Source organism: Dermacentor albipictus, chromosome 5 (assembly GCF_038994185.2).
Source record: "Dermacentor albipictus isolate Rhodes 1998 colony chromosome 5, USDA_Dalb.pri_finalv2, whole genome shotgun sequence".
In the NCBI taxonomy this organism is placed as follows: domain Eukaryota; kingdom Metazoa; phylum Arthropoda; class Arachnida; order Ixodida; family Ixodidae; genus Dermacentor; species Dermacentor albipictus.
The window spans coordinates 153,444,767-153,456,867 of NC_091825.1; the positions used below are offsets into that span (position 1 = coordinate 153,444,767).

The following is a 12,101-nucleotide window of genomic DNA, read 5'->3' on the forward strand; positions in this document are numbered from 1 at the left end:
ACAGACTAAACAAGCGACGACTATACGAGCCAGCGAACGAGCGGGCTACGTACCGCACGTTTTCCTTGCGATCGAGTGCTCCACTGCCGCATCTAAACCTTCACGAGCACACTTTAAAGCTCGCGCGAATTAGCAGGTATACGCCTCAAAGATCTATGATAGTATCGTTCGGCGAAGGACGCGCCCCGAAACTCGATTTCGGGAGAGCACGCACGGTTTTCATCGGTGCCTTTGTATGGCGATTCCACCGGCCGACCGCCAACGACGAACACGAAAGAAAGAGGCAAGCAAAGCTATTCGCTCTAAATAATGCTAGTAAGTAACTACAAAAGGCAGAGATTTGCTTTTCTAAGTGGAGTTTTCACGCTCGAGCCTCGAATTTAGTAAAGAAAAGACTGCTGAATCCAAAAGTTTCGTAATCAAGCTCTTGCACGCAGCCTCGCATGCCCGCGAATTCAAGCCTGTTGGCGAATACATGCATAACGATTAGGCGCGCAAAACGCGACCACGTAGTGCATATCTAAACAAAAAACACGTAGCGCAAGAATTGTGTTAAAACGCGCAGATAAATGGCAACATGCTCAGTGAAGTGTGACACATCTGTCACGCAAGCCTCGGCACGTATACTTCACTACGAGAGACTCGCAGCTTGCCACGCATAGTCGTGTGGGGGATGTCGGTCTGAATTTCTCCCTCCCAATTCATTGAACCCACGTCTTTCTTCTTAATCCGTCGCGCTTACTGGGCGATATCATGAAGGGCTTTTTGCCTTTGCAGAATATATTTCGACATCCGAAAGCGCAGCACTTCATTGTAATGAAAAGCGGCGTGAAGCGACGTCGCACTTGCCATATAAAGATATTCTAGGGAGTTCCCAAAACAAACACAACGCACACGGAAGGTAAGTGGCGCGAACATACGCTGCAAGCAGTAGGTCGACGCTTTTCAAGCATAAATCATCATAAATGGCACTGGAGCGCGACTGATGTGTCTGAACAGAACGAACACAAAAACGAAAAATAACGATATTTTTGACTGGTACAGAAACGTAACTGAAACATTATTTATTATTTTGTTTCGGAGTTAAATATTTTTGATCGGTTTTCGGTTCAAGGGGAAAAGTCGGCAATCCGCAAGCGATGTCAGGCAACGTCAAAATAGCGCGAATTTCGGGCAGGGATAGCAGGGATAGGTCGAGCGATAGCCAGTCAAGCGCTCCACAAATCTTGATAAGCCTGCCGCTCTGTGCACATTGGCATCGTAGCAAAACCCGGGGTTTGCGCGCTGAAGGGCTTGTCGTTTCGTTTTCTACGGGCACATCGCTTTGTTACCCAAGTGTTATCGTCCCTAAGTTCGTTTTATCGGAACAGTGGTCTCGCTTTTCCGCGAATACATTCGGTGTTGTGCTGCTTCCACAGAGTTACTCTACTCTATGGCTGCTTCTGAAATCATGCTCAGTGCCTTGACTCATGGCACCGAGCATGATCTCAGAATTCATAATTCGCTTATATAGAAAAATAAATACTATGTTTTTATCGTTCTTTTGCTTCGAAAATTTTTGCATGAGAAGCAAAACCGTTATGAACCGTTACGCGCGCGCGCGCGCGCGCGTGTGTGTGTGTGTGTGTGTGTGTGTGTGTGTGTGTGTGTGTGTGTGTGTGTGTGTGTGTGTGTGTGTGTGTGTGTGTGTGTGTGTGTGTGTGTGTGTGTGTGTGTGTTCCGAAGCAGAACGGAACGGAACGTTTTTCAGTGGAACTAAAATCGGAACAAAGAACATTTCGTTCTGACACCCTGGCATTGGCTCGACTGTAATGAAACGAATACGGCGCGAGGGCCCACGTGACACCAGTAGACGCGGCATCGGCCTGGGGTTAGAGGTGTGCGCCGTCGTAGTGTACTAGATTAGGACTCTAGGGGCGCTATTCTGGACATTCCGCCATTTTCTTCGGTGCGTGACGTAGGCGCGACGCAAACAAAATGGCGCTGGTGGCCCAGTTTTGCTTACGTAACGTGACGCCAACTTGACGTTTTGCCTAAGAAACTGAAACGAAGACACTGAATGTAGCGTTATCGGTAACGCAAAACAGTTTTCCTCCGCAGTAAAAATAAAGCAGCTATCTCAAAGCGTATGATTGTTCCGTCGAAAACGCTTCGCGCTTCCGTCGTCTGCTGCGTACAAGCCGTCGTCTGCTTCAATAGCTAGGATGCGTGTCCCCGGAAAATGCAATGAGTCATCGCATGTTGGCGCCAACGCGCTTGTTTTCTTGCTTGAGACAACATACGCGACCTACCAGTGGTGATGCGCGCACGTTCTAGGCCACGTTATCGCTATTTCGTGAAACGTAAGTGACTCAGCCCGACTCGGCTGGCAGAGAAACGGCCGAATATCACTGATAGCGTTGCGGGCGCCAGAGATAACCACTAGCGCGACGCAAGCGCCGGCGCTGCCATCTCTTGTTCATTTCGCTGGTTACTCGCACCACGGGAGGAAACTTCAAGGCGCCGCCTTGCGTACATTTCTTTTTATAAATTAGAAAGAGGCCGTTGTCATAACGTCTGATTGTGCGAAAAGGCACTAATCTCGATTACAATACAAATGCAGCAGTGAAAAGTGGACAATATTGCTGAAAGTTTGCTATGTTCAACCAATATTATTTTGTATAAACGCGTTCTTTAAAAAAATGATGGCCCCAAACACAAATGCCAACACCACCCGAGAGCGATGCAAATACTATGAGCACGCGTTATGAACAAAAAATTTTCGTGGCGCCAAACGATAGGGAAAATGTGGCGATACGCATTCCTCTCGGCTGCCATTGCATATGGCTGCTCATTAGCATAATTCGCGCGGCTCGTCGCAGCAAAAATTATGGCGGAAAATCTCAGCAATGGCGGCCCAGTGCAACGTCACGCATCGTCAAAATGACGATTACGAAACAGCCCTTCCTGTGACGCTCCTCACGAGGTATTCCTTCAGCCAATCAGCAAGCTGGCATGGCGCATATCTTGAATCGCCACCACATATTCGCGCAATCGCAGATGCATTGCACTGGCTTCTGCACGCTACCGCTCACATTCTTTTTGAAGCACTAACATCACAATATATCTGCCAAGGACCAAAAAAATGTATTAGTCCATAAAATTTGCAGCTCCACGTCACGTTTCGTCATCTTGATGAAAACTCAAAATGGCATTTCGCAAAACTTCCGTTTCCCGGCACAAATTTCAAAACACGTGACCTCTCGACAGCCAATCAGAGAGTAAACATGGCGGGTAATGGCGGCCGTGCAGCCGCCATGCGTGTCCAGAATAGAGCCCTAGTACACACTATAGCGCCGTGTCGGTTTTGACAGGCGGCGTCATCCTTTGTCGTCGGCGGCCATGGAGGAAGGAAAAAAACTGAGGAGAGGTCTGCCGCGTTACAGTGTACGTACTAGAATAACCGCGTGTTGCCCGCTCCTCGAACAGGTGACTGGGCTGCCCTCCCTGAAACGCTGCTTTCTACAGATGACGACAGGTGGCGACAAAAGTTTATGCTTGCGCCGTCGCGACAGCGGCTCGCATTCCCATAAGCGCAAATTTCCACTTTTTTTTTAGGAACCAGGCAATTAACTGTGCCAAGTGTTATACTAAACGAAGTCGACGCTAAAATGCGCCCGTTCTGCAAAATTTGAGCAGGAACAGTGCAGCGGTGAGCGCCAAATCCTTTATTGAACGTGCGCAGCCAATATATTCAGGACCCTGTATATAGCGTATGGTCCAAGCACGCGGCATGACCATGCGAGGCCTAATTGTGACATTAGCCGGTTTTTTTTTTTTTCGATATGCAAGAGAATGAAAACCGACATTTTTCTTATTATCTTCCTGTATTGTTCGTTCCATCCCCCACGACGCATTCACCCATTTTACGTGTGGAAATAGTGTGCTCACAAATAGCCGCCCGGTTCTTTTAATGCAGTACTCTTTGGATATTATGCCTTACAGGGTAAAAAGGCAATGCCGAAGCACAAAGCTTATATGTATGATGCTGGTTCACCGACTACAGTGATCGCTGGGTTGAGCAAGGCACGTCCTCGTACAGGAAGCTACGGTAGACATTGTATATGGTGATTTCAGTTCTACTAGACTTGAAATTCGCGAAAACAATGCCGGCGGCTGACGCAAATGTTTTATAACGATTGACGCTTCGATGTTTCAGGGTTGCATTGGGTTGGCCGTCCATGAGCACTCATGTTTTAGTTACCGCGCCAAGCGATCAGACAGTGACAAGATTTTCGAATTCACGCTGACAAACGCCGGTTCTCCACGTCGAGTGAAAACCGATACAGCCAAAAACTTGGGAGGACGATTAGCTTTGCATAGCATTCAAATATCTCCGACTGCTTCTCACGCTCCCCGGCAACTGCCGCTTGTGTAGCCGTAATGTTTGCCGGGAAACGCTGGCGGCGGAGGCGGCGCACGAAGGCGAGCTTTCTGGTAGAAACGCGGCCTCTTGCGTGGGCCGATCCCGGAGGTGGTGCACAGGCGCGCCAAAATGATACATCACTTTCAGATTTATGTTATTGTTTCGCACTTTGTGCGCGGCCGGACTCGACTGTCCCCCGCGAGCGCGGAGGAGCGGGGGAGTCGAGTCCGGCCGTGGTTTGTGGGCTGTCATTCTCAAAATTCCGATGAATACTTTGTCAAGAATGCAAGGTAACGTAGGAGCAACGTTAGTGATACAATGGCGTGGCAATATAACCCGCATATACCGCATGTCGTATAGCAAGACAGCGCATATACATATATATATATATATATATATATATATATATATATATATATATACCTAAATATATAGGAGAATTTTCGCTCACGGACAACTCCGCCGACGTCGGGACCCGATTTTCTGCGACGCCGGACTCTTTAACGCCACCGCGTTAAAACCGCATTGTGCCCCGACGACATGGCCGTTATAGCGAAAAGTACCACGTGACTGTCGCCACACTTCTCTCCCAACGTGCGGAGTCCATAAGGCCAGGGGCGGATCCAGGTGCCTACCTTGGGAAAGGCGGTTCCTTAATGTGATTAGAGGAGGGGGAGGGAGACTGTGTAACTAGCCACACATCTGTAACCAACTGGTCACGATTTGTTCTCAGTTGCATGCCTTAGTGCCTTTTTCATCAACCGCATCTTGCAGACAGCCATGTGACCAGCTTGAAAAATTGACACCGGTGCGTCAAACCTCGTAATAGTACTAAAAACTGTAAGGAAGCAGAAAAGGGAGGAACAAATGCCACCTAACCTCTTCGCTACAGAAAAAAAATGTAGGCAATAAAAACAAACCTTTCAACATTTCACATGAAATTATTTCATAAGTGCAGAGAAAAAATTAGTGAAAAAAATTCATTTTCGGACGGTACAAATGAGCGTCCACACAAACATTAGTTGTGAGCATGGTAAAAATAAAAGAACTCCAAAGCGCGCGCGGCGCAGAGTCGAGCGAAAACGAAACCTTTCGACCACCCATACTACTGAAGGGTAACGTCAAAATGTTTTTTCTTCTTATAATCGAATAGAACTAGACAAGTAGCATTTTCTTCCGTCTTGTAACCTAATGGAATGATCTTTTTAGTACGAGTAGTTGAGTACTAGTGACATAAATTATGATGAGTGCCTTCGTCATGGGGCTAGTACTGGAATGTCGCTGGGGTGTCTCAAATCGTGTCATGCATTTAGCTCAATTTCTCGGTTACTAAAGCTCTGTTCGCGATTATATTGACGCCTTAGACGTGCTGTACCTCGAGCATCACTTTGCCTTGACTTCATAGTAACCTTTAATGTCTCTTTAAAGGCAGATCGAAGCGTTCACATTGTGCACATGTCCTTCGAGTGAAACGTCCACACACACACACACACTGCGCGCGGTACGAAACCTGCGAAAACACGTGCGGTGCAGCAGGCAATCAAGGCAGTGTTAAGGGGAGATTGGAAAGGTGTACACCCGCTGGCTGCAATTTTACCCCGCGTGCGGCGCTCTGCACGCCGGCGCGGCAGCGCTGCCGTTGCTGTCTATAGTTTCAGGGGTTTTACGCAATATTGCAGCGTCTATGGAAGGACGTTGTGTATGTGGACAGCAGGCACAATGTTGGCAGAAAAAGCGGAAGCCAACGCCAGAGAACTCTCCCTCCAGGGCGGGGCGCTGGCGCATCGCCGACATCTGTCACGTCGCGACGTGCGCCGCCGGATCGTGCTGAACATTGCGCAGTTACAGTTTGCTCGTATTGGAAGCACGCATTTCGGCGCTGTAGCGCTGCAGTCGAGGGCGTGCGATCAGTGGGGGACGAATTCACAGCCAAATTTGAAAAATCGAGGTTGGAAGCTATACGTGGCTATATCGTGGTATACAATGCAAAGCCATTCCCCGCTGTCGCTAGGATATGTGCGAATTTAATAAATCATGGTCAGTTCCTTTCGTATTAGTCAACGGCACTATAGCGCATTCGTTGTATATAGTACGAGACCACGCGCTGTTCATGGCACGCACTAGCCGCGTGCGCCGAGCAGCGTGCACCGCTTCGGCGCCACCATGGGTTCTCCGTCGACGCAGCCGAAGTGCTTAGCGAACGGGGCCCAGTGGCGGAGCGGCGCGTTGACGCGCTCCTGCGCGCCGAGCGCCCACGGCAGCCGGCGCTGCGCCTGCGCGTCCGACCGCTGGCAATTGTCCAGTGCGTAGTACACGAAGAACAGCTGGTCCGAGGAGAGGTTCTCGAACCCCTTCAGCCGTAGGTCCTTGTCCCAAATGCGTCGGGTGTCTAGCATCTCCTGCGTACCAGACGAACTCGTCTTCTGGCGGCGTCGACAGACACAGTGTGACTAATATAACTGTCGCCGGTATATGCCGGAGATTTCGTTGTCGTTGGGAATATGGGCTATAGTCTGCAATACTTGCACCGACCGTCGTGAGGCGGGAAGAGCACGCGTCCAGTTTACGCACGGCATCTTACGAAAGCTACGGGAAGACGGCGTATCTGGGCTGTGGCTGGAAATGAGCGCAGTTTCTCAACGACCGTTCTGCAGGGGGAACATGCTGAAATAATGACCCGGCTAGCTGTCAAAACTGCTGCTGCGCCGCCCAAGAGCGCAGCACTGCTGCAACGACATATGTTTCTACGTCGGCGAGCACCAATGCTTGTTTTCCACCATCGCCTTAGCCACAGCTGCGATTTGTCTGAGGCCAGCTTGCTTATATATCGCATCAAGATTCGCTTCTTAATCGTTGTCGCGACGTTTATCACATGCATGAACTTGTTTTTCTATTGAGGGCGGTGGGGGTATGGCGAAGGAGGAATGAAAGAATGAAACCACGTTTATTCCACATTAAAATGCGGCGAAGACTCTGCGGTGGAAAGGGGAGGCGTGTTATTGCAAATGGGGAAGGGTAAGGCTGCCTTCAGAGCCGCCCGTGGCTTGTCGGGTGTTCAACACCACATAGCAGAAATTGTAGCGGTTCACTCAGTGCCATGTACCGCTGGGCCAGTTTGCATTCAAGCATACCGCCAACAAATCTGGCGATTCGGGCGGCTGTATACACGTACCGCGAGGTTATCGTGCGCCAGGGCTAAGCCCACCGCCTGGTCAAAGAGGGCCCAGGGCTGGCCCTTGGCAGGCGGAAAGCCGCTCTTGAGCGCCGGCGGCATGGCATCCAAGTCGTTGCGGAGGCAGTCGGCCACGCTCCGGAGATTCGCCACCCGAGACTCGCGCACGGGGGAATCGAACACGCCCGGAATGTCCCTGCGTGCACGCGCCGTGCCGCGAGGCAGGTCGGATGGGAGCTCACGTACGCTGGAATGCCCGCTCAGACAGGGCGAAGCAGGTATGTAATAAGTAAATATAGGACGCGACAATCGCAAGACTGCAGGCGCAACGGTACGTGCTTGCTCCTTTCGTGCGTTGATACGTGGCGCACCTGAGTCGCGCGGCCAAGGCGGTGTACAAGCGCACTGCCACCCGTGCCATTTGCAGAGTGCGCAGCGAGCTGTTGAGCGGCAAGATGGAGCCGAACAGCCCGGGTGGCAGCCGCAGGGCCCCTCCGGGTATCCACGCAGGCCGCATGTCCAGGGCCCAGCCGCCCGAGCTGCATGCGAAGACCGCCCGGCGTATACGCGCATGTCAGGTCGTCAGCGGCCCGACTGACCACATGTGTGCAGCACCGGAGCGGTCACGTTGACAGCGCTCCAAGTGTGCCGTTATGCGCACGTGCATTGTTTCATTTGAAGTATATACAGTTATAAGGTTTCATGGCGCGAAATCGTGCACGTGAAGCTGTAACGAAGCGCCGCCAGCGCACGCACCGGTCGGCGGCAGCGGCGGCCATGCGGACCTTGAGCATCGCGTTGTTCCTGCGGCCCGTGGCGTTGGCCATGGCGGCGGCCAGCGCGAGCAAGTGGGCGCTCCAGCGCTTGGAGTCCGCGAGTAGCGCCGGATAGAAGCGCGCCAGCGGAGTGTCTCGCACACTGTGCGCCACCAGGTGCGCGTCGGGGCCCGGCTGCGGGAGGAGCCGCGGCAGGCTGCGCAGGAAGCGGTCCTCCAGCTGGTCGGTCCACATGCGCGCCAGAGTCAGCGGACCCAGGGCGCCGCGCACCGCCCGCAGGTACACCAGCGGCACTGCGTGGCCCACGGCTCGGCTGCACGCACGTCGCCTGCGCCGGGAGTGCACTCTCTCACTTTACCTTCACTATGGTACTTTACCTTTATTTTGCCCATCATTAACGACACTCCGAAGTGTGAGCGTCGCATGTCCCCGTTTTATGTTTTCGCCTGGGATGCCTGCTTATCCGCACAACAATTCGACCTGTGGAGAAGCCTCCTTTGAGAAAGGCACTTGAGTGAGCTGCGCTCGCATGCAAGGTGGGCGGCAATGCATTCATGTTTCAAACAAGCGCGAAATACGCTACACCGAAGAAAAGGGCAGTCAGAACGATAGAGTTATCGGAAATTGGATATGAATATGCGCAACGACCTGCGTTGCCAGAATAAGCGGGTCAGCCTGACCGTTCTACTCTTTCATAGCTCCACTCGATTCTCCTGCACCTTCCTAATTAGTTCAGAAGGAGCGTCACTTCTATATTATTATTATTATTATTATTATTATTATTATTATTATTATTATTATTATTATTATTATTATTATTCAGCTCCATAGGAGGGCTATTGCAGGAGTATACGCCAGTACAGTGGTGAACAAAAAATTGTTATCAACAATGACTCTTACAACATTGGCAACTTTAAATGTTATAACAACAGTAAAAGCACTGAAAAATTGTTTTCTTCAATACTAAAAGCAGCAAAGCAGTGAAAGGCATATACATAAAGCATAAACTAAACACAAGTTAGGCAGGTACACACACTGGGCTTCATAAAGAGCAGTTTCGAATGAGCTTATCGGGAGTGAACGAAGGCAGCCATGTGAGGAATTCCATACAGCTATAGTGGGGAGAAGGATCTGTACTTGAAGACACTTGTAGGGGGATGGAAAGTGATAAGATTAACCTTGTGGAAGTTACGCGTGGAAGAAGGCTTGGTGAAACATATAATAATATTTGGGGTTTTACGTGCCAAAACCACTTTCTGATTATGAGGCACGCCGTAGTGGAGGACTCCGGAAATTTTGACCACCTGGGGTTCTTTAACGTGCACCTAAATCTAAGCACACGGGTGTTTTCGCATTTCGCCCCCATCGAAATGCGGCCGCCGTGGCCGGGATTCGATCCCGCGACCTCGTGCTCAGCAGCCCAACACCATAGCCACTGAGCAACCACGGCGGGTGGTGAAACATAAGCAAGCTGTGTTCGAAGTATGTCAGGACAAGTTAATTATGTTTCGCTGAAATTTTAATGATCCCACGTCACGACGTAAGGAAATCTAATGTTAGGTTCAGCGCAGGGAACCCGCCGCGGTTGCTCAGTGGCTATGGTGTTAGGCTGCTGAGCACGAGGTCGCGGGATCGAATCCCGGCCACGGCGGCCGCATTTCGGTGGGGGCGAAATGCGAAAGCACCCGTGTACTTAGATTTAGGTGCACGTTAAAGAACACCAGGTGGTCGAAATTTCCGGAGTCCTCCACTACGGCGTGCCTCATAATCAGAAAGTGGTTTTGGCACGTAAAACCCTATAATTTTTTTTTCAGCGCAGGGAGGGCATACGAGGGTGAAAAATAGCGGTCATATATATCGGTGAAAAATGAAGCGGACGGCTTTCTTTTGAACGGCTTCTAGTTTGATTATGTTATTTTGGTTATGGGGTAATCACACTATGTCAGCCTAATCGATAATGGTGCGAAAAAGAGTTTTATACCTATGAACAAGAGTTTAGTAGGCTATAGAGCCTTCTGTATAGTACGAAGTAATTGTACAAGTTGTTTTAAGGCCTTAGAACATGTTTGGTCAATGTGTGCAGACCATGAGAGATTGTGAGTAAATGTTACGCCAAGGTATTTATATTATATTTATTATTCGTTTCACGAGTTCAACATGGCGCCGCCTGGACGCCACAATTCGTCTCGGCCTGTACATGCTTCGTGCCGGACGAGTAACGCTCGTCAGAGAGGCTCTGCAGGACGGTCGCGACGTATTTCTGCACCAGTGATATTGCTGGCAATGAACTAAGGAGATTGTGCAGTAGTTCACGAAGGGGAGGGTGAACCAAATGGACCCTGTATGTGGTGTTTTCCGCGCTTGTTTTAAACTTGAACGAGAAGCCGCTTAGCATTTTTGCATAATGAATCCTTACCAACTAGCTCAGCTTTCTGTCGTTCTTAGCTCGCGGTTGTTCGGGAAACTTCCAGGCATTTTGCATGTCGCAGGTATACGCACACGTGCACAGGTACGTGTATAACCGCGACTTAATTCCGTACTCCATGCTCGTGTTGTCGCGCGCGTTAACGCAAAAGCGACGATCTAGAAATGAGACGGACACGCGAAGAGGGACGCACTTGTCGGCGATCGGCGGCTGACGCGTTAGCATGTGCGCCATGATGAGTTTGTGGGGCGGGGTCGACACGAACGGTGCCGCCCACAGCGCCGCTCGGAAGCCTACGTAGTGGAGCACCCGTCTCGCACCACCAGACACGAGCGCCGAGAGGGACTCCAGGTCGACTCCGGGCAACACCAACACCGACGAAGGCGTGAAGCTCGGAGATGAGCTTGCGGTACGCACCAGCGTAGCTAGGCCGGCGCTCAGGTTGTACAGCGGCAGCGTGTCTTGCACAGGTCCACGCGCCGACAGGGCTGCGTCCTGAATCTGTGCATGCGAAGGCCAAACACGGAAGAATTCACTGAGGAGCTCCTTGCGCCGAAAGATCGCACGTTTCCTTTCGCTATAACGTTCAGTAACGTTATCTTAAACGCCTAAATTAAGTTTAAACGTGTAATTTAAGCGTGTATAGAACAAACAGAAAACAGGCACCCGCGCGCGCACGCACGCTATCGCGTGTGGTAGCTGTAACACAAATGTGATATGGCTCGGTCGTGAAACGGATAGATTGGTCGAAGCTGGCTTCTCCGCACAATAGCTCTTGCTGCGAAGAAGCCACGTGTATGACGCGCGCTTTGAGTACGATCGTTGCTAGTACGGCCTGTGGAAGTAAAGCTTCTTGCGCGGGACCGCGCCCACCTTGGATAGATCGGACAGCACTTTCAAGACATCGTCGGCGACCGTGCGTACGTCCGCCGAGGGCGCCACGAATGCGACCGCGGCGCGCACCGCGTCCGAGAGTAGCTGCCGGTGCGAGGCGTCGTCCCCTGGCTTGAGCAGCAGCTCCGCGGGACCCAGGGCGACTGTGGCCGTGCGCCTGGCCACGGGCGCCGCTGACACCAGCGCCGCCACGTCCAGCTCGCGAAGCAGCCGTCCGGCGGCCTCCCACACGGCGAGGTCGCTCGACACATAGCTGGTTGGCCACGACTGCGAGGCGCAGGCATTGTACTTCATTTGCTCTGTTTCGATGCAAAACCATATCATACAGGAAGGTAGCTAGAGGAGGGCAGCGAACCTCGTGCTCAGCCGAAAACATCTGCTGAGCACGAGGTCGCGAGTTCAATTCCTGGCCGCATCCAGGTAGCAGCA

General features: G+C 51.3%; 1 protein-coding gene across 4 annotated transcripts in view; it reads right to left on the reverse strand.

Annotated features, from left to right (window-relative positions):
• Window positions 1-6,407: 6,407 nt before the first annotated feature.
• The window catches only part of LOC135902344 (bromodomain-containing protein 4-like), a 32,280-nt gene continuing 26,586 nt past the window's right edge, over window positions 6,408-12,101 (reverse strand). For 2 of the 4 annotated variants that reach the window (XM_065432338.1, XM_065432341.1), the window contains exons 5-10: window positions 11,652-11,939; window positions 10,972-11,279; window positions 8,334-8,681; window positions 7,949-8,116; window positions 7,578-7,773; window positions 6,666-6,804 (exon numbers count right to left, since the gene is read on the reverse strand). In XM_065432338.1, the coding sequence (XP_065288410.1) occupies window positions 7,618-7,773; window positions 7,949-8,116; window positions 8,334-8,681; window positions 10,972-11,279; window positions 11,652-11,939 (1,268 nt within the window). In that variant the 3' untranslated portion in view covers window positions 6,666-6,804; window positions 7,578-7,617. Of the gene's footprint in view, window positions 6,805-7,577; window positions 7,774-7,948; window positions 8,117-8,333; window positions 8,682-10,971; window positions 11,280-11,651; window positions 11,940-12,101 lie in introns of all 4 variants that reach the window. The other 2 variants (XM_065432337.1, XM_065432340.1) reach the window with 2 other exon arrangements.